Source organism: Perca fluviatilis, chromosome 1 (genome assembly GCF_010015445.1).
Source record: "Perca fluviatilis chromosome 1, GENO_Pfluv_1.0, whole genome shotgun sequence".
NCBI lineage: Eukaryota > Metazoa > Chordata > Actinopteri > Perciformes > Percidae > Perca > Perca fluviatilis.
In genome coordinates this window covers 32,560,563-32,586,866 of record NC_053112.1, presented here as the reverse complement: position 1 = coordinate 32,586,866, position 26,304 = coordinate 32,560,563, and the positions used below count along the sequence as shown (strand labels likewise).

Below are 26,304 nucleotides of genomic sequence, written 5' to 3'. Positions count from 1 at the left end.
AAAAGTATTAATGCCTACAACCATTGTCAGAAGAAATGCTCCATTACCCTAAAAAACATTTTTCACTTAGGTAAAAGTTCATAAATATTGTAGCAAAATGTACAAATTATTAAGGACTGAAGGGATTAGTCCATCGACAGAAGATGAATCATTGAAACGGTTTGTATTGATGAATTGTTTCTCAAGGAAAAATGCCTAATATTTGGTCCTAAAATGTAAAGATTCTTTGTTTTATATCACTGTAACTTTAATATCTTTGGGGTTTGGACTGTCGGTTGAGCCAAACAAAAATGGTTATGGCCATTTTCCCTAATTTATAACATTGTTTAGACTAAACAGTTAATCAATTAAATGTAAACAAATCCAACAATTACCAAATTATAAAAATAAATGTTAGATCACATTTTATAAGATGATTATACATTTTGTCTGTAAATCCTTAATCTTTAAAGTAACTAGTAACTATAGACATCAGATGAATATAGTGAAGAAAAAAGGAAATGTATTCCCTCTGAAAGGCAGTTAAGTACACATATATATGTGTACTTAACTGCCTTTCAGAGGGAATACATACTTCAAAATACCAGAGTACAAGCACTTCAAAGTTGTACTTAAGTACAAACTAATGTGGCTCAACTGTTACAGATTTTGCATTAGGGATGCCTCAAATTATATTGAAATTCACAGCAAATTAAAAAAACAAACACTTTGTAGACCAACTCATGATGTTCCCTCCTACCTGCTCTAAGGTGTATCATAACTGGCATGGCATCTGGAAGTATCGTGCTCTTCTACAACGACTTCAACAGATGGCACCACGAGTACCAGACCAGGTACTGAGCTGACCACAGCAACAACTCGACTGACAAACCAAGATCCAAACGGTTGCAAAGTGTGAACTCTTATCAAAGGCACTATTCTGTCTAATATCCTGATATCCTGAATGTATCTCAATGAAAGAAGAAGTCCTGTCCTGTTATAGTAAAATAATCAAAACTATTTTTAAAAAGGGCATTGCTATATTTTGTAGATCAGATAGAAAACTTTCATATAAATCACGGGGTGGGGGTTATGTTACTGTACGGTTAAAAACAAATCTATTTTTAGCTGTAAGAGTCTATTTTCATCTCCTCCAGAAAACAAAAGCGGGATTTGTGGGGAGCTAGTGAGAACCTGTTCTCTTGAATTAAAAATCCAAATATTTGTGTACTTTAGGGTGAGTGATTTTGTTTTTTTCCTGTAGGTGTGTATGTGGGGAATAATTATTAAGCTATCATTCACTTTTAACATGCTTTTTTGCAACACAGCCGGTAGATATGAAATGTTTGAATAAATAATAAATGTATTGGACAGAAGGATAAACGAAGAGGGATTATACATATAAATATATCTCTATATATTTATAACTTATATAAAATGTCCATTTCCTCTGTACCTCTGTGCTTGCTACGAGATTGCATTTTTGTGCATGGCTCACTACTCATATAAAACATATCGGTGCAGACCTATCACATCATCATTTATTACTTTAAACGTCAAAAACCAAACTTCCCACTCTCAGCCAGTGATGTTGAAGATGAGCTTCATGTAGAGGAGGATGTCAGGAAAACCATATCAAGAATGTTGCTTGTACAGTTCTTTCCCAAATGGCTCAATAAGCAAACAGTTTTTTTTTTTCTAAAATGGGAATCTTGAATAATATCTGATGGATAGACCGAGTGTATGAGATCACTAATCAGATCACGTCATATCATCATATCCTACCCAGTGCCCGAGCCAGCTTGAAGTCCTCTTTGAGTCCCGTCTCTTTAACAGCAAAGTGAGATGTGCAGTAACAGGAAGGACGTTCTCTATTTCAGTCTGAGTTCTTTCTCTGTTTTGATCACAGGATGAGTGATTATGTTGAAATGTGATTCAGCACTAAAACGGCAACGAGACATGTTCCTTCGGTCCTCACTAAAATAAACGTCCACTTGTATCTTTTGATTTTGGGGGAAAAACTTTCTTTTCAAGTTTTTCGCTTTGATGTGGTTTGAAACTCCCGTTTTATGAGAACTACTATTAACCTATTTTTTTTTTGTTGCAATCATTTGAGTGTTTTGTGTGCCGAGTTCTGACAATAAAATGGAATTTTTTAACTTGAGTTGTCTTTCGTACAAGTGTCTATCTCACTAGGAATCACTACAACTGCATAGCACCCTCTAGTGGTTAACATGTGGTCACACACACAAAATATTCCCAAACATTCATTTGAAGTCTTTATTGCATCTTTGCTGTTCTTCCGTTTCAAAACAGTAGGACATTAAAAGCAGCCGTTCTATGCCTAATAAAAACCGTTGCTTCAGTTTGACACAGATAAACCTGTTTTAAAACTGTCTTTTCATACAAATTTCCCTTTACAAACTGCATATGAAAATCTACTTTTAACTACATATACATAAGAGGAAGCTAAATGACATGATGTGCCAACATGACTTTGTGTATGTGTGAGGGTTTTTAATCTTGACAGGAAGTGGGTATGGAGTATGCATGCAGCTGGAAATCCTGAAGAGGTAAAGAGGCATGTTGAACCACTGAAGGAGTTCGCTCTACTGACACCAGATGTGGAGTTTAAACGGGTACAAAACGAAAACAAATCACTTAGAACTTATTTTTAGGATGCACAACTTGGAACCCCATGTTTTCAGCCAAGCTGGTTTTAATAAAGGCATCATTACGTTATGAACTTCAGCTAGTGGTCAGGCACAAACCCATCACCTTGACATAACATTCATTCATATAAATCCAACAGATCAAAAACCACTGCTTGAGTATTTTTAAAGGAAGTGTTGACTAGTGTCATGCAACCCACAGCGTAGTGTTGTCAGTGGGAATTAGATCAACTGGTAAATGAATTATGTGTGTCTTCACTACTGTGCAGGACTGTAGTCCTAGCTAAAAGCAGTTCAGTTTTGAAAATTCCAGTTTATTAGAAACAAATCTGCAATTTGGTTTTAATGTCTGTTGGATCTATTCTTATGTACAGTAGTTATTTATGACTGTGGGGCCATTTTACTGCTCAGACACACGTAGGCAAAAACGATACTTCAAGTTTCAGGTGGAAAACTACGGTTCTTCACACTATGTACAACTACAGAGTTCACATCAAATAATACAAACAGTACGTGGATAATGTGTCAGCGTGTCTGTCAGAGTGGGTGCACAAAATAATCGGCCAAATTGACTTGAATGAATTACAATGGCAGATGCATTTGTCAGTTAAAGGGCCAGTTCACCCAAATTTAAACAAAACAACTTGTGCCTCACTTTTAGCCGTATCTGGACATGCCAAGAGTTTTTGTTTTATTGGAGATATGTTTCTCTGAACTTACTGTTCCTACCCCAAGACAATGGACGGGATTTAGTTTGCCTTCTGCATGGCTAAATAACAAGAGCAGTGGTTCCAAACCTGGGGTCACAAGATAGATCTGAGGGGTTGGGAGATGTTTAACAGGATAGGAGGAAAGCTTTTTCTGAGGTTTGCTTTTGATGTATGTATTTAAATAAAACAATTTTAATCTTTGGTTGAAATGGCCACAATGCAGAGAAATATCCAGTTTATAACAAGGGTTTACAAGTAGACAACAGATTGTTTAAGGGGTCTTAAGCCAATAAGGTCGGGAACCACTGCACTATAGGTAATGTTTTTAGAAGATTTTTGTAATTTGGATGAACATACCCTTTTAAATTGAATGTGAACAGCTTTAACATGTCTGATTATTAACTCTTTTACATGCATGATTTCAAGGCGCACAAATGCACAGAATCTCCAAGTAGAGCTGAAGCTGTTAAACAAAGCAGGGCCTGATTCAAGATTAGCTACATAGTACTTTATTTTGTCAACCCACTGTACTGTAGATGGCAACACTTAATAGGAATCCTAAGTTTAACAGACTTTCGGTTACCATCGGGATGGCTGTGGTCAGAGAAAATACTGATAGTAGTTAGAGTTGGATTACACTACAGGTAGATATGCTAGCAAGTTCAGAAGTTTGATGTGCTGAAATACTTGTATTATGGACCTACTGTCCCTCTGCTAAAGCAATCGGAGTGGTGTGTGTGTGTAATGAATAACTATTTACAAAAGTCAAATGAATGGGATAATAAATAAAAGAATTCACATTAGCATGATATTGTAATGCATGACTTCTAAAGACAAACCACTCAGAACAGTGATGTGCTTACTTCATTCCCTTCCTCCACATCCTCTATTAATAAATACAAACGCACGTATACACTCGACAAACTCTTTTGCCTTCTATCCTCCGTCCACTGAAAATGAGTGGGACAAGAGTGAGAGAAAAACATGGACACAGCAATCACTGGCTCAGTTAACAGCTACTGGAAATGCTTAGGGTGGAGGTTTAGCCTCCTCATCCCAAAAAGAGAAGGAGTGAGGGGAGAAATTGGCTACAGAATTGCCATTTAAATCTCCTCCATCAGCTCTTCAGCTTCGGGGCTGGGAGATGGAGGGCCAGCGGGACAGGCCGGGGTCGTGGATCTGGGAGGGGTGGAGGGAGGAGAGGGAAACAGCGTTGGATGGACGGGAGAGGGGGAGGGAAAGAAAATGACAGGTTTGATGGGGGAGACTGGGGAGGGGGAAGCTTGTTTTGAGGGGGAAGTAGACGGGGATGTTGCCTCTTTGGTAGAAGAGGAGGAAGGGACTTGTTTGGTGGGAGAAAGAGAGGCTGGTTTGGTGGGAGAAGAGGAGGTTTGGGCTGGTTTGGTGGGAGATGATGATGGGGAAGGGCATGACACGGGTATAGAGGGAGTGTTGCAGGCGAAAGGAGCAGGAGGGCCAGAGAGCGAGGGAGTTTCGAGAGAAAAGCAGGGAGCGGCGAAGGGTGAGGTTGTTTCAGGAGGGGTGGAAACAGGCAAAGTTTCAGCAGAGGGTGAAGGGGAGAAAAGCAAACTTACAGGGCCAGAAGGAGATAAATCAACACCGTCAGTTGGGGAATGAGAGCAGGGAGCATTAGAAGTGGGTGTGGGTGTAGCATCAGGCACAGCAGACGCAGCGCTCTTGGGCGCCTTGAGACGAGCGGTCTTGGTGGGTTTGGGTTCTTTGGCCTGGGATGCCGGTTTGGTTGGAGAAGCTGGTCCTGACTTTGTTGGCGAGGCTGGTTTGGCTGGGACTTTCTTGCCAGCTGACGATGGTGGACATGGCACTGGTTGGGGCCGTGGACGACGATGGATGGTGAGCTGGAGGGTCTCTTTATCTAGAGCTGTGCTCTGCCAAAACAGACAGACAGACAGAGACAGACCTGCTTGATACTGGTGTACCATTGAAGCTTTAATAACACCAAATCATAACCGAGAGAGATATACTGTGGGTCACTCTCTATTTAAAATGATTAATGCTTGTGTCATTTCCTGTGAATGATAGTCTAGCTCTTGCGGTGACAAATGGGATTTAATCAACTAAATGTTTTCTTTTTATACCTACAGTCGTTAACTGCTGACCCAGTCTTGTATTTTTTGTATGATCTCTATGAATGAACAACACACATGATGAAATAAGCTAATGGTAATGAACATAAATAACTGAAAGATGATCAAACAAAAAGACCCCCGTGTCCCCATGAGAAGGCAAATCAGATCATCACTGCTATTCTATATGCAGAGAAAGGGCAAATGAGAGAATGAATGTTTACCTTTTCATTCAACAGATAAATACACGGTGCTTTTGGAATCAAGTAAAGCCAATGATGTTTTTCTGACGTGGGACAGAAATCGGTTAAATATCATGTTCCTCATTTGCCCTTGTGCTGAGTCTCAGCAGCAGAACAGACGAAGCGTAGCGTCAGGTGTTAGTACATACCATTGCCTTGGAGCTAATTCAGAGGGGCGTAATGCAGGGAGAGGGGAGAAGCAAAAAAGGGACAGAGACTAGTCTTACTCACAGCTTCACAGAACAAAGTCAACACAACAAGCATGACGGCCAGTGGACAGTTGTTGTTCCAGCTCAGGGCTAATCTGGTATTTCACATCATTAAACTCAATTTGGTTCGGACCAAATGACCCTTTGCATTTGAGAAAACTGAGTTGGAACAAACTAAGACTTGTAAGTGACTAGTTCAGCAGAAACACATGTCCGTTAGTGTGAAGCGATATTTACATACCACTCAATAGGATGCAGGGGTAAGGTGTGATTTAAATGTGAATGTTCTAGTTTTAAAAGACAAGATCGACATTATTCTATTTTTTGTGACCTACTAAAATACAGAATAACGTCAACCTTGTCCTTAAAAATGGGCAGGGGGGGGGGCGGGGGGGGGATCTTCTATCCAAGGCAATAAAGCCACATAGGTTTGCATTCATCTCTGTGAATTGAAACTACAGAATGGTGCCAGCACAGTTCTTAATTTTCTCCACAAGGTGGCAGCAGAGTACCATTACCATGGAACGGTGCTGAGCAGCCAATTTTAGGTTTGTGGACCCACAGAAAGTAGAATTTAAGGAGCTTTTTTTTTTTAAAGAGATCATAATAATTTATGGCAGAGAGGGAGGCAAATGAAACTGCTCTTGCATTAGCACTGTAAACATGCTCAGTGACCTGTCAATGACAATGTGATCAAATAAACACATCCTTCAAAACACAGATGATGGTTTTCACAGCAAATAAAAGTTCATGATCGATACATATAGAATGAAATGTGAGCAAAGAAGCAGAATGAGGAATGTGAAAACAGTTAAGAGGGGTCAATCCAGGACAGGGCGAATGTTAGCGAGGTCCATATCAGCTGGTTATTGAGAGCAGATACTGCAGCTGGCGGTTGGAGAAGAGGGGCGGAGAGGGGGGACCTGACAAAGAAACAGGAAGGAAGGGAAAGGGAGGGAGAGCAAGGGGGGCGTGGGAGTTGTTATAGATGGAGGGAAGTGGGTAAAGGGAAGGGCGATGGCTGGGAAGGAAGAAGGGAGGCAGGAGGGGGCGGTTATGAAGTGTGTACCCGGCTCTTAGCTCCAGGCGTCCCCTTTGGTCCTGGGTCGGGTGTGAGGGAGGGGTGAGGAGGAGAAGAGAGGAGGAAGAGGATGAAGAGGAGGAGGAGGGGCCAAGACCAGGGCCCACGTTTACACCTCAAACTGTCAAATGAGATTTACAACAAGAAATGAGGCTCTTTGCAGCGACGATCAAATCAAATTTATAATTAGGACCCCCCCCTTCCCCTTCCCTGCGTTCAGTTCAGACAGACAGACTGAAGAGAGTGTGCTGATGGGTAGTGTGACCTGAAGAGATGAAGAGTGGAGGAAGTCAAACTGTACAACAGGAAATGATGCAATTGAGGCTTGAAACAGACAAGGAAGGAAGGATGTGACCGCTAACAGGAATGACTTCTTCTGCCCTGCCCAAGTTTCTCCGTCATTCCGTCTCTAAAATCCTGTCCGACATGTTTACAGCAGGACAAGTTGTTTAGGAGTTGTCTGCCTTGGACGATGATTGAGGTCAGATATTCTTGGCCCGGTGATTAAGTGGGCGTGCGATTCATATACGGTGAAAGTGAATTAGAAGGAGCTCAGTCTTCTGTATTTGGGTCAGACATCCACCACCATGCAGTAAAGGTTTGGAAAAAGGCCCGAACATGTGCAATCTGCTTCAGACACCTTGTCAATTACAATTAAACCCTTGTCAAAAAACCCTCAATACCGCAGATTACAGAGGCCACTGATAGTTAATCTTGATGTAGGTCATAAGATTACTCTCTAAAGAGGACTGCAGTATATCTCAGAAAAAATCAAACACTGATATTTGCAGAACAGCGAGTTGCTCGTACGTTGGTTTGTAAATGCTTTTGGGTGCTTACCATGATGACGGACACCGCAGCTGTGGTGGTGTTGTGCTTAGGCGCAGTGTTAAAGTGCGTCTTCAGTTTACCTGTGACCTCCATCTGCATGTTGTTCTCCATGACTGCGTCGTCCTACATACACACAAACATGCAATGAGGGGATGTGGTGCGACGGTTTTTCAGACAATCTTAATGTTCAAAATACGAAAGAAATACAGCTTTGAGATACCGTGACCCAAGGGTGGGAGAGGATGTCTTGTGCTGTGTATCGAGCCTCAGCGTTAACCTGCAGCATCTTTCCTATCAGCTCCTGCAACAAAACACACCACAGTTTAGGACGACATCAAAGCTACAACATCTTTTAACTCTACGTCAGCAGTTTTCCTTGATCGTGTCATTGTGTCATTTTTCTTTGGCAACACACGAGTTACAGAGATGAAGACAAAAGTTGTGTTCCTCTCAATCTCTCATCACTTTTTCCGACATACAATACTATGACTTTTTTTAATCCGTTTTTAATCGACATGCTATACTATGACTTTTTTCGACATAATATACTATGACTTTTTTTAATCACTTTTTTCGACATACCATGACTTTATATCACTTTTTTTGACATACTATACTATGACTATTTTATCACTTTTTTAATTCACTATACTATGATTTTTTTTAATCACTTTTTTCGACATGCTATATGTTTCAGTACATTTTTAGCTTGTGAAAGAGACAAATATGTCATAAGCATAGGTTTTGTCTCAGGTCAGATAGCTTAGAGTGATACGAGAATGATTGTAAGACAGAAGGTTGAGGGATCAAATCCTGTAGGGTGTAATTAGTTTGAAGACCTACTTTACAGGGATGAAGATAAAAATTGTGTTCCATTCAGTCTCTGTTACAGTTTTTTTCGACATGTTATACTATGACTTTTTTATCACTTTTTTCAACATGCTATACTATGAGAATAGAATACAGAAGAAGACAGAAGGTTGATTGTTTGAATCTTATATGTTTTGAGGTCCAATATACTAAGTGAAAGAGCCAAATATGACGAAAACCTGATTCTGTGTGAGGTCAGATATCTTAGGGTGATAAGAGAATGATTGGAAGACAGAAGGTTGAGTGTTCAAATTCTGTAGCGTGCGGTTGGTTTCAAGACCTGCTTTACAGAGATGAAGACAAAAGTTGTGTTCCTCTCAATCTCTCTTATCACTTTTTCCGACATACTATACTATGACTTTTTTTTGACATACCATAGTATGACTTTTTTATCCGTTTTTTTTTAGACATACTATACTATACTATGATTTTATTATCACTTTTTTTCGACATGCTATACTATGACTTTTTTTATCACTTTTTTATCATGTTGTCACTTCTTTGAGGGTAGCTCAGTCAGTAGGGTCTTGGCTTAGGCACTGGATGGTCACTGGTTCAAGTCACCGAAGGACAAAGTGCAAACTGTTGATTAGTAGCTCGAGACAATTCAAAATCACCTTTTTGGACATACTATGACTTTTTTAAAATCACGTTTTTCGACATACCATGACTTTATATCACTTTTTTTGATATACTATACTATGACTATTTTTGACATACTGTACTATCAGTTTTGTCGATATACTATATAATGACTTTTTATCACGTTATTCAACATACTATACTATGGCATTTTTATCACTTTTCCCAACAAACTATACTATAACTTTTTTGATATACTATACTAAGACTTTATGGTTTTTTTCCGAAATACTACACCATGAATTTTTCATACATTTTTCGACATAGTATGCTATGACTTTTCCAGGGGTGTCAGACTTGGGGGACTGAGTACCCCAAAAGATGCTAGAATGAACAGCTGTGGATGCAGGGAGGGGCCCATAGAAAATGCCTTTCTACAGGGCCCAGAATTTTGTGCTACGCCCCTGGACTTTTTTCGACATACTATACTAAGACATTTTTATTACCTTTTTCGACATACTATACTATGACTTTTTATCACTTTTTTCGACATACTATACTATGACTTTTTAATGACCGTTTTCGACATTCTATACTATGACTTTCTTTTATCACTTGTTTCAACATACTATGACCTTTTTCAACATATAATACTATGACTTTTTATCATTTTTTTCAACATACTATGACTTTTTTCGATAAACTATACTATGACTTTTTTCAACATTCTATACTATGACTTTTTTTATCACTTTTTCGGGCATGCTATACTATGACTTTATAAATCAAATTTTTCGACATACTATAATATGACTTTTTTCAACATACTATACTATGACTTTTAAATGATCTGTTTGACATTCTATACTATGACTTTTTTTATCACTTTTTTCAACATACTATACTATGACCTTTTTCAACATATAATACTATGACTTTTTTTAATCACTTTTTCGGGCATGCTATACTATGACTTTATAAATCACATTTTTCGACATACTATAATATGACTTTTTTCGACATACTATACTATGACTTTTAAATGATCTGTTTGACATACTATACTATGACTTTTAAATGATCTGTTTGACTTTCTATACTATGATTTTTTTTTATCACTTTTTTCAACATACTATACTATGACCTTTTTCAACATATAATACTATGACTTTTTATCATTTTTTTCAACATACTATGACTTTTTCGACATTCTATACTATGACTTTTTTATCACTTTTTCGGACATGCTATACTATGACTTTATAAATCACATTTTTCGTCATACTATAATATGACTTTTTTCGACATACTATACTATGACTTTTAAATGATCTGTTTGACGTACTATATTATTACTTTTAAATGATCTGTTTGACATTCTATACTATGACTTTTTTTATCACTTTTTTCAACATACTATACTATGACCTTTTTCAACATATAATACTATGACTTTTTATAATTTTTTTCAACATACTATGACTTTTTTCGATAAACTATACTATGACTTTTTCGACATTCTATACTATGACTTTTTAATCACATTTTTCAACATACTATAATATGACCTTTTTCGATAAACTTTACTATGATTTTTTCAACATACTATTCTAGGACTTTTTAATGACTTTTTTCAACATACTATAATATGACTTTTTTCGACATACTATGACATTTTATCACTGATTTCGACATACTATACTATGACTTTTTAATTACTTTTTCAACATACTATACTATGACCTTTTTTGACATACTATACTATGACTTTTTATATTTTTTTCCGACATACTATGACTTTTTTCGATATACTATACTATGACTTTATCACTTTTTTCAACATACTATACTATGACTTTTTTCGACATACTATACTATAACTTTTTAATTACTATTTTCAACATACTATACTATGACCTTTTTCAACATACTATACTATGACTTTTTACGATAAACTATACTATGACTTTTTTCAACATACTATACTATGACTTTTTTCAACATACTATACTATGACTTTTTACGATAAACTATACTATGACTTTTTTCAACATACTATACTATGACTTTTTACGATAAACTATACTATGACTTTTTTCAACATACTATACTATGACTTTTTTCGACATATGATATACTATGACTTTTCTTTTCAGAAAAACCTTATAATATTCCACTTTTGTTTAATACATTATTGGTATTATTCAACATTTCAATGAAATTCATACTTATTAAAACCATCCCTACTTTTTCAACTATTCTCACTACTTCACATTCTTCTAATGCAATTATGCCAGCAATCCAGTTTAGCTTTAGCAATTTAGCTTTTCAGCTTTCACAAGCATTTTCTGCAGAAAATGCATTTTCTAGTTGTTTTTAGGTTAAGTAAGCGTTAGGACTAGACCGTGCATTTGTCAGTGTAATTCTCCAGGAAAATGAACAAGATCAGTATAATGTCATCAAGAGTGATATAAATGAACGTGTGTATCTAACCTTGGCTGAGTCAGTGATGTTATCCCAGTAAGGACTGGGAAAGTCCAGTCGCCCCATAAGGATCTGTTCAAACAGATCCTCTTGCAGGTTACTCTCACTACATAGAAAGACAAACACAAATTGATAAAGTATTACTATGCACACATGGCATACATCTGCAATACAGACAGAGCTAGTTTTTTCACAATGTACTTATGCATAATAATGAATAGCCTCACCTGTAACCTACCCTTTAATTATGTGCTTATTATAAAAGCTGTGAATTGCTATAAACATGGATTTTATAAATGTTAATTTAATTTATTGAATTAATGTAAGTCAAATCCCTCCCAAACTGACTGCAGGAGGACAATTCTTGACGCAATGACTAATCATAGCAAGTGTCTATGTAGCAGTAATTGACACATATGAAAAACATATTGAAAAATAACGTGACTTATTTACTACTTATTTAAATAGTCTCTAATGTCTGAAACCTTTACTCAACATTGTGTCTGTTGTTTAAAACTGAAAATTATAATACTGCTTTGGTACAACACATGGTGCCTGGAGTGAATAATGATGACATGGTTTGAGATCGTTTAAACATGAGCTTTGCTGGACGATATGAACGGAGGACGAGTACCTCCTAAATGGAGGAAAGCCACAAAGAAGGATGTAGGTGATGACACCTGCAGCCCAGATGTCTACCTTTAGACCATACCTGTGGAAAGAGGAGAGACAGAAAAGGTCAGTTAAGGATTAACTGAAGCTAAATAGCTTACAGCAAACAATTTCCATCATCCCAGTGGTACAAATACACTAGGGACTGACTGGACATAAAACAATGAAATAACATATTGCCATTTTGTTAAAGCCAAGTTTCAATCTACTATAATGATATGGAAGTAATTATACCACAACAACCATTTATGCACAAAATACCAATCTCCTTCTAATCTCCATACAGCTGATTACAGCACAGCGGTATTACAGAGCCACATTTCTACTTGTACATAGAACAGATGTTTCGATTTAGAGCAACTCACAACCTCTTATAAAAATCTATCTTACCCAGACTCCGAGATGATTTCTGGAGCCACATATGTAGGAGTTCCACATACGGTATACAAAGGTCCTTCCACCACTGTGGCCAGGCCAAAGTCCCCCAATTTCAATGACTTGGTGCCATCTGGATACTCAAACACCTAAAACGAAATACATGCTCAGTTAAATCCCACTAAGCAGCTGGATTTGTAGAAAAGAAACCGTTGTAAGTGTGAATGCATACCAGCAAGTTCTCTGGTTTAATGTCTCTGTGGACGATGTTCGTGCTGTGCAGGTACTTTAGAGCTCCAGCGAGATTGTACACCATGACGCCAGCGTCTCTCTCAGTGTATTTGGCCGAGGAGGTGATGGCATCGAATAAATCCCCTCCCTGTGCCGGCATCAACAAAGTGGTCAAAAAGCACACCGAAAAGAGGACTGCGCGTTAATTTTGCCCCCCTATTAGCTTCTACTCTACCTTGACAAGCTCCATAACCAGGTAGAGCTCTGAGGGAGTGTCCACCTCCTCTATCAACATGATGATGTTGGGGTGTTTCACCTTCCGCAGCACTGCGACTTCATTCTCTATAAGGTGCTCCTGGAAACACACCAAGACAAATAATCCAAGTTACTGTATGTTCCAGTACACAGGATTGACACTGAGCCATTTATGCTAATAAAAAGACACTGCATTGTTTATATCGATTGAATGTGAATTTGTGTCAAGGGTATGTCATTCAGTGTGCGTCATTGTCAGTGTGTGAAGATTATTTCAGTTAGGTGATGAATAAAACATTACCAGCTTAATCTAACTGTGTGGGATAAGAGGATCAGAGACACACACAGGCCACACTAGTGTGTGTGGGTGTGTAAATAATGCAGTGCAATGCTGACATATGACCCTTCCTTAGGAGTGCGTGCATGTCTGAGCAATAGACACAAAGAAGAGAGAAGGAGATGGTGGGGGAAAAAAGACAGAGTGAAACCTTTCCAGTGCACTTGGCCTTGTCGATGATCTTCAGTGCAAACTCTTTTCCTGTGGACCTGAACAGAAACAGTGCAATTAGGGCCACCAATAAAAACAGCACTGACTCTGCAACATTGTCTGTAATTCAAATCAAGTGCTCACAAGAGAGCCTCAGTTAAAGCGTTATTGGAGAGGTGTGTTAGCTCCAATAGCCAAGTTTATACATTGAGCAGGGATACAGTGCAGCCAAAGGCAGGCTCAACAACACATATTTAAACAGTAACTTAACACCAGAGTGAAGAACAGTGTTTCACTGCCCTCTCAGCTTGGAAGTTTCAATCTCCCATCAGTGATACTGGGTGTGGTCAGAAGTGAGCTCTGTTGCATCTGTATCCACACCCACCAGTGATGTCATACTGTACTGAAACGCTCTAGGTACACCATTGCAGCAAGGGGAGATGAACCACTTTAAGTTACTCTTTAACCAATCTAGAGTTGTTTTTTTATGTTTCTAACTGCAAAATATACATAAAGTAAGGGCTACAACTCGAAGGTACCCTGTGGAGTTTTTGACCACTAGTGGCACTATGGAGCAATGTTTTGATGACCGGCTGCCTGTTTTGTTTGTATCTCCTGCTTACTAGCATGCAGGTAAGGATGCACCTAGTCACATAACACACACTTCTGCCAACGGTTTTGTACTATTCCACTGATAAAGAAATGTAGCAATGCACCAGGTGAAGACTTGTAGCCGATGTAATCTGACATATGGATGGACGTAATAAACGTGAACAATGCAGGTTTCAAAATAATCCACACATCTGAGCATAAAGTTTAATTCTTTGCTTTTGGAAAAAGTATAATTTTCAACTACATCTCACAGTCTTTATTCAAGACCACAAGATCTGACTGAAAGCTCAGAGAGCTAGTAAGGACCTTGGATAATTATGGTCACATTCAGAAAATTGGCTTTGTAAATCTTTTTCTGCGTAAGGAAATGAGTTCAACATGTTTCTTATGCCTCAAGGAAACACATAATGCATTTTATCAACATAACGCGTTTGTTTACAAGATACTCTACAGGTAACCTTTAACTACTTTCCAGAAAGGTGCATTATATTATGAGAACACACACACACTTGACAGTCCTCTCATCATCATCTCCCCTGTCTGCCAGGGCAGTGTGTGTTGACTCAGAGATTAAAAGGCTAATGAAGTGAATTCACCGCTTCGTTTAATCCACGGGATATTTCTGTCTCCACAATGCCTGTCATCAGGATTTAAAAATCCTGATGGAGCAGTTATCTCCCATGATGCACTTCCTATTAAGCTGCACAACACAGTACCCTGCAGTGCGATCACTGCAGACGGCTGCCAACTGTGCATTAAACATTTGCAGCGTGACTGAATGTGCTTCACCCACCTCTCCACGCACTCTTTGACTACAGCGAAGTTGCCATCTCCGATGACCTTGCCAACCTTGTATTTTTCCAAGATGGTGGAGGCAGGCAGGTAGCGGTTACCATTAACTGCTGAAGAGAGACAGGGGTTACAACAGGCAACAGATAAGCCTTGCTATTTAAACTAAGGGAGCTCAGGCAGAAACTCAAGCAGTTCTCAGACTGAATCAAGAGACCACATGCTGTGCAACAAAACAACACCAAGACGCACAGCAATCTGTACAAGTCCTCCTGTGGCAATTAGTGAACTGAGCAGCAAAAATATGTCGACAGACAGACAGACAGACAGACAGACAGACACAGCCCTAAAATCATTTAGATAAGTATTTGCTCACACCACACTGGCATATTTCACTCTCATCAAACACACAAGGACTACTCTTTGCACATTTTGTTGGGTTAGCAAAACTGTGAAATGTGCCCTGATGGGAAAAAATTAGAATCTATTTAATGTTATAGTCAATGTAGTCATCTCTACAGTACGTGCTAGAGGGGGATGGAATCCATGCAATAGTGTCTTAGTTGACAGAGCATGTGAATGACTCAGTTAACAGAGAGGAGAGGAGAGGAGAGGAGAGGAGAGGAGAGGAGAGGAGAGGACGTACCCTCTGGACTCAGTTGGTTAGTTTGCTCCTGGTGGTTGTTCAACGAGCAATTTACATTTGAGGACGAGATGTGATGTGACGGAGGGATCTGCAGGATGCAAAAAGAAACAAAAATAGAGATGAGCGCCCACAACTAAACCCATAGACAAATCACTATGGCAACCTTAGGCTTTCAAAGCGCCCACAAAACTTGTGGAGATGGATAAAACATAGATGGTTTATTATTGGTGGGTCTTTTTTTTGTGGCTCTGACTGATGGCATTTTGTAGCATCAAAATGTTTCAGATGACATCAAAATGAGACTAATTATACATTACGAACATTATACTGCTCAATTATTGTCCATTCATAAAAATAAAACTTTAACTAGAAAAACTACCTGTGGCTATACAATATGGTGAGATGTTCTAAAAAGCATTTATAGATTTATTTATTATTTAAATAGTGAACGAGGTCTAAATTAAGCTTGCCCTTCAAAATGTACTGAAATAGATCACCTCCTCCATTATCTACTTCTCATCACTGCACATAAAACCGTTATGGCTCCAAATGAATGATTCATTTCTTAAGAGCGTCATTTCTGCAGAGCACAGCAGTGGCAATTTCAACATCTTATGGTTATATTTTTGAAATGTCAGCCATAAATGCAGCATTAAAATAAGACTAGTGATTTTTTTCCATTATGTACAGTCGTGTTCTGTACCTTACTGCACCATAATGCACATTACCTTACATACAGTAAGGATGTATTATTTAGTCTAAAAGGGTAGCCCTCTAGACCAAAGCAGAAAAGAAACACCGTCAAGGTCTCTTTACAACCGAATACATAAAAAAGCTTTTTTCTCTAATAAATAACTTCTTTAGGGGGCTTTAGTTTGACTGACCACTTTCAGAGTGAGCAACTATGTCACGGACATCCTTGTGCTTCCTCATTTAATTTTTTCAAAAAGCGTTACTACTTTGCCTCTTTGCCAGTGAATTTTAAAGCCGTCAGTAAATCATAAAAATCTAGTATCCTGCCAAAGGAATATGGATGGATAAGTCTTTGACTGGGCTTAGAGAGGAATAGTGGCACTCTGGATAATGTTTGTCAGCTGGCTACAGCAGTTAGAAAACTCTGGAGTTTGGGACTAACACACAGCTTACCGAAGAAACCAGCAATAAATCAGATTAATATCTCTAACTCTACCAAAAATGCATTATAGAGCTGAAGCATGGGCAACATGAGTTTTACATAATACTGTTGGTCATACATGGCTGTCAGTCAGTTACTTGATGACTTGACTTACCCTAGACTTAAAAGGTAACCTGTGGAGTTTTTGACCACTAGTAGCAGTATGGACTGGTGTTTGATGAGTGGGTACCCATTTTGTTCGTATTGCCCACGTGTGCAAAAGCACACAGGTGACACAATACACATTCCTGCCCAGAATTTTACACCATTCCACTGACAGAGAGGTGGCAGTAATGCGCCAAGAAAAGTTGCAAGGAAAGAAGACTGCAAGCTAGCAAACATAACCATAAACAAGGTCAAGTCAGGCCTTTAATATAGGCTTTGTATGGACGCAGGTGAGGTTAATTGCAATAAGAAATGAAAACCTACAAATGGTGTTCAATTCATTAGAGTTTACTGTACATCAGTACTTCTTAGCAATTTCCAAGTCTCTGTTCGTGTCTGTTAAATATTTATTTTGCTCCGTCATGTGTATGTGATGGATTACCAATCCTGCTTGCCTACAGTATATGCTTTAAAAACCATATATTGTACTGTACAGATAATATGTTTTGAGTGCAGCTGCAAGTTATGGGTGTCTATGTACAGTATGTGCCATCCGGACACACATGGAAATGTTATACCGTCTTACCTTAAAACAGGGGATGGGTCGGGGGCTGGTGGGAGATGGAGTGGAGGACTTGGTGGACTTTGGAGTTGAGATCTGGCTGCTTGAGACACCGTTTACTGTGTGGAGAAAAACAGGAATGAGACAAACAACGGCAGGGGAAAGAGTCATTATGATTGTGAGTACAATTGTACAATTGTTATCTTTAAGTGGTAAATGTGTGTCTGCATAAAACTGCTTGCCAGTGACTCAGCTTGTTTGAACGTGCCTTTCTTTCCAATACCACGTAGCCTATGGTATTTCTATGTAATCTTCAACAATGCATCCAGGAGAGACTACTAGCAGATGTTAAGGAAAAAATCCTAATGGGTAGTGTTTTTGTTAGATGTGAAGCGCCTAATGGAACTGGCTGTAACTTACTCACAGACTCACACATTCATGTTTAGCAGGTTGCAGATTCTCCACAAGGGAGAGCTTGGAGAGCAGGGAACTGGTGTTACAACTGAATTTCTTTTTCAAAAGCTGCTGGTTTCTTTTGCGTGCTTGCAGTTTCACATTTGACATTTTTGCCATCTGTTAAACTGCAAAACTACGATAATAACACATTTTTTCCACATAAAAACCAACAGCAGCTACAGACAAGCAAACCCTGCAGTTCTAACACTCATTGCTTACAGCGTCACACCTGCAAAATCTACGGTATTACTTTCATTGCCTGTAGATGGCGCACATCAGCAGGCTACATCTATAAGTCTAAACTGCTGTTACTTTTCTTGCCAATTGTTAAACTGAATGAATGTATGCCTCAAATGATATGGTTCAGTTTGATGTAAATAACCCAATATTAATGAACTTAACATAATAATATTAATACAATATTACTTTTATTACTTTTTCATTTTTTAGCTTATTTACTAAATTATCCATTATCTGTTAGGGACTGGTGTTAACATAACTTCTTATACAATTTACATTTATTACTCTATTGTTATAGTTTTTATTCTAATGCATGTATGTATATTCTGTATGTATGTTGTAATCTTTGAGCAAACTATGGCAGAAGAATTTCCTTCAGCAGTAATAAAGTTCTATTTTATCTTATCTTCCTCTGTACTACTATGTAACACATATCCATAATATAGTTTAGTGTAAAACACAAGAAGCACAGGGGATGAGAGCTTTTATTGTTTGAGTGATTCATTCTCTCAAGAAAAACCTATTTCTGCCTTCCTCTCTTGGTTTCTGGCACAAACACAGAGACATAATGCGTCAAACTTTAAAGGTCCCATATTATGCTCATTTTCAGGTTCATACTTGTATTTTGGGTTTCTACTAGAACATGTTTACATGCTTTAATTTAAAATTAAAAAAAAATTCTCATACTGTCCGTCTAAATATACCTGTATTTACCCTCTGTCAGAATAGCTCAATTTTAACACCTTTCTCTTTAAGCCCCCCTCCAGAAAAAACCCAGTGTGCTCTGACTGGTCAGCATTTCCGGGTCTTCCGCATCTGTGCAAATTCAGTGCAGCCGGGGAATGACTGTAACAGCACTGTAGCAGCACTTTCTACTCTCCTGATGGCTCACTTCAAAGGCCTTTTCTGAGCTGTGTGTATTTCTCTGTGGATTGAGCGTTATGATATAACACCTTGACCTCTTTTAACTCAAAGACTCTTCATCTGCAAAAACGCAGCTGAGCTAAGGAAAATATTTGAGACTGCCTACAGACTGTGACCGTTTCAGAGTTTTTGTTTCATTGTACAATGATTAAGAGGGAATTTTTTCTCACTTAACTTTCCTCTGGGTATTAATTTTGTTTTTGTAAAAGGAGCTTTTGAAGCACTATCTAAGGAAATCTCAAACATGGCATTAGCTTTTCATGTTTTAAAAGTACAGTTTAACTTTTGAGCACCTCAGCTGCTACAGATGAAGAGCCATGTGATTTAACTGTTCAGTGAGAACAGGATTTAATTAACACAGCTGAAGAGGGAGTCTAATCAGTTCATGGCTTTGAATCAGTGGATTCTCCAGCAGCTGGCTTTTTAAATTAGATAGATGTGTATAATACATGGCATCCAGAAGTCTAGTCTGGGCCAGAGGGAGTGAGAGAAAGCCAAGAAGGAAATAAAGCCAAAAGAAAAGGTTATTATATAATGAAGGAATTGAGATCTTTAAGAGTTTGTGGTTCACACTGTACTTCACCTTCAACCACACGGACAGGCAAGACAAAAACTGGCACAAATACCAGAATACATAATCAGCTGATGGACTATTCCTATGGCATGTTCACACTTAGACGTTTTCGCCGGAATCCGGCAGGCGCGATTACATACAAAGTGCAAAGACCCAAATAGATGCAAATTTGTAGGGATGATTTAGATGTAACTGCCAGTAATTGATTCTTTGGTGACAGTTCTTTACAGCAAGTGGAAGATATTGTAGCCGTCAAAAACTCCTGTTAGCCTACCTCTGACTTCAATTTACAAGCAGAAGGCTGAGGCAAAAGGTTTTCCCCATTTGGCTGCTCATAATTACATTCTGAACGTCATCATATGAACAACTTTGACCAGTTAATATGCTGTGCCTGGAGTTAGCATGTTAACAAACTAATGTTTAGTATGGGATGTTTCAAATTAGCATGTAACTTTTAGCATGTTAGCAAGGTGACATCAAGGTGACATGCTAACAAGTTGACATGCTAACATCTAGTTTGTAAACATGGCATATTAAAGTATTTAATCTTGACATTAATCTCAAATTGCACTTCATTCGTCATTAGTTTGAGGTTTCCTGTCAAGACGAACCGTTAAGACCGCTGAAGCGTAGGGCTACAAAAAGAAAGTCTGGTTAACTAACACAATTTCCGATCTGGGGACCATGTGTCTCAGCAAAAATGTGCAATTAAGTTTTCAAGATATTTCACATGTTGGACTGACAGACCAGCCTACCCATGGACTGACAATGTTTTAGTGGCAACCAGAGTTAGAATGTACTCACAATAGAACAAAAGAACCCGAAAGCTGTGAGAAGCTTGTTTTACCCAGTAACTTTACCCTGATTAGCAGAGTAAATTGACATGGCAGGTGTTCGATAAAGCAAACTGTGTGTGACACCATCACGAGCCTCACCTGGGGATTTGATTGGAGACTGACTGGTGGAGAGGTGGACCGGTTGCCTTGCTGCAGTGTCCGAAAAACAATAAAATAAAGAACACTAAGGTAGATATATGATTAGATATAATCACATTACAATAGACTTTGAAAGTGTTTAAACTTCCAAGGTTAAACTAAGACTGCAGCCACTCCAAACTGGCAACCAGTCAAATACCTCTCCTTTAAACTGACGTAATGGCTTAGAACACTACTTACTCAGCAGAATGTCACCATCTCTCAATGCACCATACAAATTGCTAAGTCATTCTGTCACAACTGAGGGTTCAGAATGAGGCTGCTAAAAAAAAAAGTTATTACTCAACCAGAAATGACCTTACAGTGTTACTTTGGCATCAAATAAAAGGGATTTATTCTTTTTAGATTGCTGAAACATACGTTTACACATATAATGTAATAATTTGTAAGATTTGACATTTCAGATTGTGTACTTACGAGTTAGTATGTTCTATGCAGCGATATCTCTTAATTTAACAGGACTAATACAGACAGGTTCTATGTGTGCACAGTCATATGTCTCACCTGCACCAGGGGACTTGCTGCGTCGTGAAGGTCCAGGGCTTTTAGCTGTCCTGTTCGGAGTAGCAGGGCGGCAGTGCGACGTCTTTAGCACTCTGCATTCTGGGGGAGACAACGCGCTCAGGGTCACTACCGCATATATTAACCTTTCCCTATAAACAAGCCTGTTATTTCTTCTCAGTCAGAGTTAATGTGGCAGAATTATGCCCAACAAGCTGCTGTACCAGGGATATGACCCTGGAAAGGTTATTGATTCAGCATGATTTCATGAATGCTGGTCACACTTGATTATGGGAACAGAGAAATAGCCAAGAAAATAGATTAAAGAGCACAGAAGAACAAATGAATTACTAGATATTGGGTTCCAATTAGGGCTAAGCTATATCAACATTTTAACACTGTGATTTTGGGTATCATTTAAGTTATCGGTACAAATACCAAAGCAATACCTTTTTTGGATACTGTATCCTGCTGGTACCTGGCTTTCCTAGCCTAGAAATTTAGACGCACCATAGCGGCAGGAAATGTAATTTGCAGCCAGGGTCGTCTAGAAACTCTCCCGTTGGCTTGCGAGCTGGAAAAACCAAACTCTGGCCGGGCCAATCACATTGTGTATAGAGTCGGTGGGCGGGCTTATGGCTGCTGCTGCTGGCGAACAGCGGTCTTTCAAATCAACTTTGGCCGCGACTCTGGAAGACTTGGAGTTAAGCTTTGCTTTGAGTAAAGAACAAATAACGGCACTGAAGTCATTCTTAAAAAAGGAAGATGTGTTCGGAGTTTTGCCGAACGGATACGGCATAAGTTTAATCTATCAACTAGCCCCGCTACCTTCTTCGTTGCTCTGCCTGGTTGTAGCGCTATCCTATTGCGTGCAGAGGGAATTTGAAAGACAACAGTTTATCCCGCCCCTCGGATTGAGCCCTGCCAACGGTGAGTTCCCAGACCCAACATCTTGATGTAGGTCTGGCTTGTCAGGCTATGGCTTTTATATACTGATATTAAAACTATACTTGGATATCATAACCTTCTATAATTTCTTTTTTATTTTACAAAAAGAAGCTAAACTTCTGCAATGTTAAATGTTTAAACCAAGCAGCTGTACAAGAAACAATTCAAATGGATAACAATCTGATTAAAGAATAACTAAATAATAGTACATGTATGACCAGGAAACTTTCAAAATTAGACAATTTAATACTAGAAAATGCCAGAACCAAAAACAGAGGTTTGATACTAAGCCCTAATTTTGACCTAACAAAAATGTAATGTAGCCTATAGAACTGGCTAGAAAAATAAAACACATATGCGCTATAAAAAGCCAGTCAGGCTCTGAGAATTACTTTTACATTACATTTAATGCGATTACCATTACATAACTCTAATTGACATTCATTTGTTGATAATGTGGAATTTCAACTGATATGTAACTGATCTAAGGATGGAATATCCTGTCTGGTAAAGAGCCCCACTACACCTAAACACCTACTGTACATTGTTTAGACAAGTTAGCAGAAAAATAGTCATTATCTATGAGTTAAAAATATAAAATAGATTCTCACAACAAGATTTGATACAAATCACTGATGTCTTTTATTGCCAGAGCAAAGCAATTACCGGTACAACAGCTTGTGTTTTCCTCTGGACTACATCAATTAGGCTTAAATGATCACTGCACACCATGAACACATGAAAAGAAAATTACAAGCTTTTGTTTTTATTGTGTTTGCTGCATGCCACATCTGGTTTGTGTAGCTGTGTGCAGTAGAAGAGCAGATGTTGTGAAGCATGTGGTAAACTTGTCAGGGTTGTGTTAATGAGGTTTGGGGCAGTGAAAGCTATAATGTAATGACACACACATGAAAAAAAACACGCCCACAAAAGCACACCCACAGTGCATTTTGATGTGGTCCCCATGCGATTATCACCAGATATACTGTTTATTTTACAGACTGATTGGAAGGGGCTCTCAGTATGATACACTTCCTTGTATGGTGTACATATGAAACCCCAACAAACAAAATATTTTTTTTGCACAACCCGTGAAGTGAGGATATTAATCTCTAATTAAAAAGGGCTGATGCTGAGAAAAGATGCTATCAGTTTTAATTTCTTCTTATTTTTATTCATTTGTGTGTTTTTTGCATTATCTATTTGCGCAAGCCATTTTTCACATTTCTTCTCTTGTTTTAACAGTAGAGTGTGTACTGGACCCATTTTGCAAAAGGAAGCTACTGTACCTTCAGCAGAGAGTTACAGTGTGCCTTTTTTGTTCCTTCAAAGACCTAATTCTTAAAAGTGGAGCACCGGAGTGCAAGTAGGACAAGAGCTCCGAACTAACTCTGAATACAACCAATGCAACATCACTGATCCTCAGTAACCGTTCTAAGGAGGACATCCCTGGCTGTTGTTAGCTAACCTGACAAAACAACCAAATAATTAAACAGGATGACAATACTTTGGACTGTTACTATAATAAACTCCTTTTTCCTTCCTGAGAGATTGTCCAGTGTTGGTTTAAGTTCTACATAGCTTTGACATTGAATGGATCTGCTGGTTTAAAGAGGTCATATCCTGCCTGCGTGCTATCAAACTTTCAGTGTTTTTTCTACAAGATGGAGGGGTGATACCCAACAGAGGATGTGCATAACACACTTTATGTAATGCACAGAACAGTACACACACACACACACACGTTTGGTTAGTATTAGTCAAGCCTACCAGTAATAAAGGCTGTGGAAGCCTTACCACTGTGATCCAAAACAAAGTCGTCCTGAGCATAGCGGTGCTTTTCCGGGCCGCACGCTATAAACACATCATCATCCCCGAAGAAGTCCTGCAGGCAGATAATCTGGAGAAGGAAGAGTAAGAAAGAACAAAGGAGAGATTAAACAGATGAAGAGCATTTAGAAGGGTATAATACTCATTTACTTGTTTTGATATTCAGAGGCAGCAGTTTGTGGAGTTTTCACAGATGAAAAAAAGAAGAAGAAATTAGCCTTAAAAAGCCTTCTTATTGGCTTCTCAGGGCTTCTGTAGTAGCTTTGTATCTCTATATTTCATAATTTTTTTTTTCTTTCATAAATCAATGCTATTTGTCACCCTTTACATATGTCTGTAGGTTGTACAAATATTTAACCAATGAAAAGTATTAAAATAAGCCTGCAATTAAAATCTTGTAACTCCACTGTCAGCAAAACTCATAACTCCACCCTGCCTCCATCGTTGAAGTGGCGAAACCGTGACAAGGCAATTTTGTCTGACTTCGTCTGGGGTAAATAAATAGCTCAATAAAATGTTTTCAAATGAGCCTTTTTTCATTTCCTGAAAAGTAACTGTATCGGATAAGGACATACAAGGTCATACAACCTGACAGCGACTATATGCAAGCACAGTGCAAGTACCTCAAAACTGTACTTGGGTACAGTACTTAGTAGTAAATTAGTAACTTTTTACCACTACTTAAGGGTGCATTCAGTTATTGTGAATACTAAAGGAAGTGGCTTCCCAAAATCCCTTCATTTATTTCATAGTTAATCATTTGTGAACAAATACAGCGACAGTTATCTTCTTTTTCCTAAGACATGGATGGTGGAGTTTGGTTCACCAGTGTTCCTACCATCACTGATTCTACTCAACTGGCTTTCACTCACTCTACTCAACATGTTTAGCTGTACACGTGTGACCACTGTATTTTTTGGATGGGAAATAACTGCTTCAGTTTGTGCTCATGTGAGGTGAGGTTGTGAGTTTGTGACTCTGTATGTGTTTGAGTGAACAGCACAGCACAAAGAGACAGAGCACAACAACAGGATGAGGTCAAAACACCCTGACACCCAGAATACTGCAGAGTTAATGCAGAGTCATAGGAAAGCAGTACTGTACAGTTGGCTTTTGTGTCGCACGGTAATTTGTCTTGCTTTTTCTATTCTTTCTCACACTGTAATCGTCATTTTCTCTGCAGCTCAGAGCACTTTTCCTTTTACACCCACCAGCCACCCCTGGAGACAGAAAAAGGAGTTACTTAAACTATAGTGAGTTGTGCCCACACACAGCAGATTATCCCTCTGTTGCTGTAGGTGGACAAGTAAGAAGACAAAGGAGGAAAATATCTGTTCATTATCCCACCCCCCACCACACATAAATGCACCCACACACTGCCAGGCATATGTACTGTACACACACTTGAAACAAGAGTTAGGAGGAGGAGCATGAGATGGCATAAGATTGTGGGCAGATGGATCCTCTAGGGGAGATTGGGGGCTGACACAGTGGGGGAAAAACAGTGTGAGTGTGTGTGTGTGTGTGTGTGGTGTATCAGAAGAACTGGTGGTCCGGAAAAGCTAAATGACTACAGACACAAACAATCCACAGTTTAAAGAAGAGTTGGAGGCTGAGAGAAAAAGAGACAGAAGCGGAGCAGGAGTGAGACATCATTACAGTAGGCCTGAGTTACACATTCATTAACAATAAATAAGACACTTCACATGACACTTCTGCATGTCCTACATTCACACAACATCGATTAAAAATGAAACAGGATGCAGTATCCATGACATGCTCATAAATAATCAATATCTGTATTTCATGGCCCTCATATGCCCCTTTTGTCTAATTTTTGAGGCAAAATTATGACCTCGTTAAATGGCAACAAATAAAAAGAATCAGTGAAAGTAGAAGAGAAGTGTCTATGTAATATGTGTCCATGAGCTGTGGCCGATAATCAAAGGTTTGACATAGCTGGAGTGAATGCCATTCTTTCGAGGAGCTCTCACTCCGGAACTTGGCAGCTGATCGCCACACCAAACAGTCAGGGCACAGGTGTTAGAATCACCATAGCAACAGCCCACAGGGATAGTCCGATGTATGTGTCAAAAATGGACTCTGGTGTTGTGCAAGCTATGATAGTGAGAGACTATTACAAGCTGATATTAGATAATATTT

The 26,304-nt window shown here is 38.7% G+C and overlaps 2 protein-coding genes across 7 annotated transcripts in view; one reads left to right on the top strand and one right to left on the bottom strand.

Moving 5' to 3' along the window:
* The window catches only part of lrba (LPS responsive beige-like anchor protein), a 196,431-nt gene extending 194,288 nt beyond the window's left edge, over positions 1 to 2,143 (top strand). The window contains exon 57 of the mRNA XM_039799595.1: positions 750 to 2,143. Coding sequence (XP_039655529.1) covers positions 750 to 840 — 91 coding nt within the window. The 3' untranslated portion in view covers positions 841 to 2,143. The remainder of the gene's footprint in view (positions 1 to 749) is intronic.
* Positions 2,144 to 2,245: 102 nt separating this feature from the next.
* Positions 2,246 to 26,304, bottom strand: part of dclk2a (doublecortin-like kinase 2a) — a 54,612-nt gene continuing 30,553 nt past the window's right edge. Inside the window, exons 3-18 of one of the 6 annotated variants that reach the window (XM_039802094.1) lie at positions 24,082 to 24,211; positions 21,367 to 21,465; positions 20,803 to 20,853; positions 17,698 to 17,792; positions 15,833 to 15,920; positions 15,191 to 15,299; positions 13,787 to 13,844; positions 13,279 to 13,398; positions 13,045 to 13,191; positions 12,828 to 12,961; positions 12,400 to 12,477; positions 11,775 to 11,871; positions 8,050 to 8,130; positions 7,839 to 7,952; positions 5,858 to 5,870; positions 5,114 to 5,268 (exon numbers count right to left, since the gene is read on the bottom strand). In XM_039802094.1, coding sequence (XP_039658028.1) covers positions 5,252 to 5,268; positions 5,858 to 5,870; positions 7,839 to 7,952; positions 8,050 to 8,130; positions 11,775 to 11,871; positions 12,400 to 12,477; positions 12,828 to 12,961; positions 13,045 to 13,191; positions 13,279 to 13,398; positions 13,787 to 13,844; positions 15,191 to 15,299; positions 15,833 to 15,920; positions 17,698 to 17,792; positions 20,803 to 20,853; positions 21,367 to 21,465; positions 24,082 to 24,211 — 1,431 coding nt within the window. In that variant the 3' untranslated portion in view covers positions 5,114 to 5,251. Of the gene's footprint in view, positions 5,269 to 5,857; positions 5,871 to 6,986; positions 7,120 to 7,838; positions 7,953 to 8,049; positions 8,131 to 11,774; positions 11,872 to 12,399; positions 12,478 to 12,827; positions 12,962 to 13,044; positions 13,192 to 13,278; positions 13,399 to 13,786; positions 13,845 to 15,190; positions 15,300 to 15,832; positions 15,921 to 17,697; positions 17,793 to 20,802; positions 20,854 to 21,366; positions 21,466 to 24,081; positions 24,212 to 26,304 lie in introns of all 6 variants that reach the window. The other 5 variants (XR_005639403.1, XM_039802072.1, XM_039802080.1 and 2 more) reach the window with 5 other exon arrangements.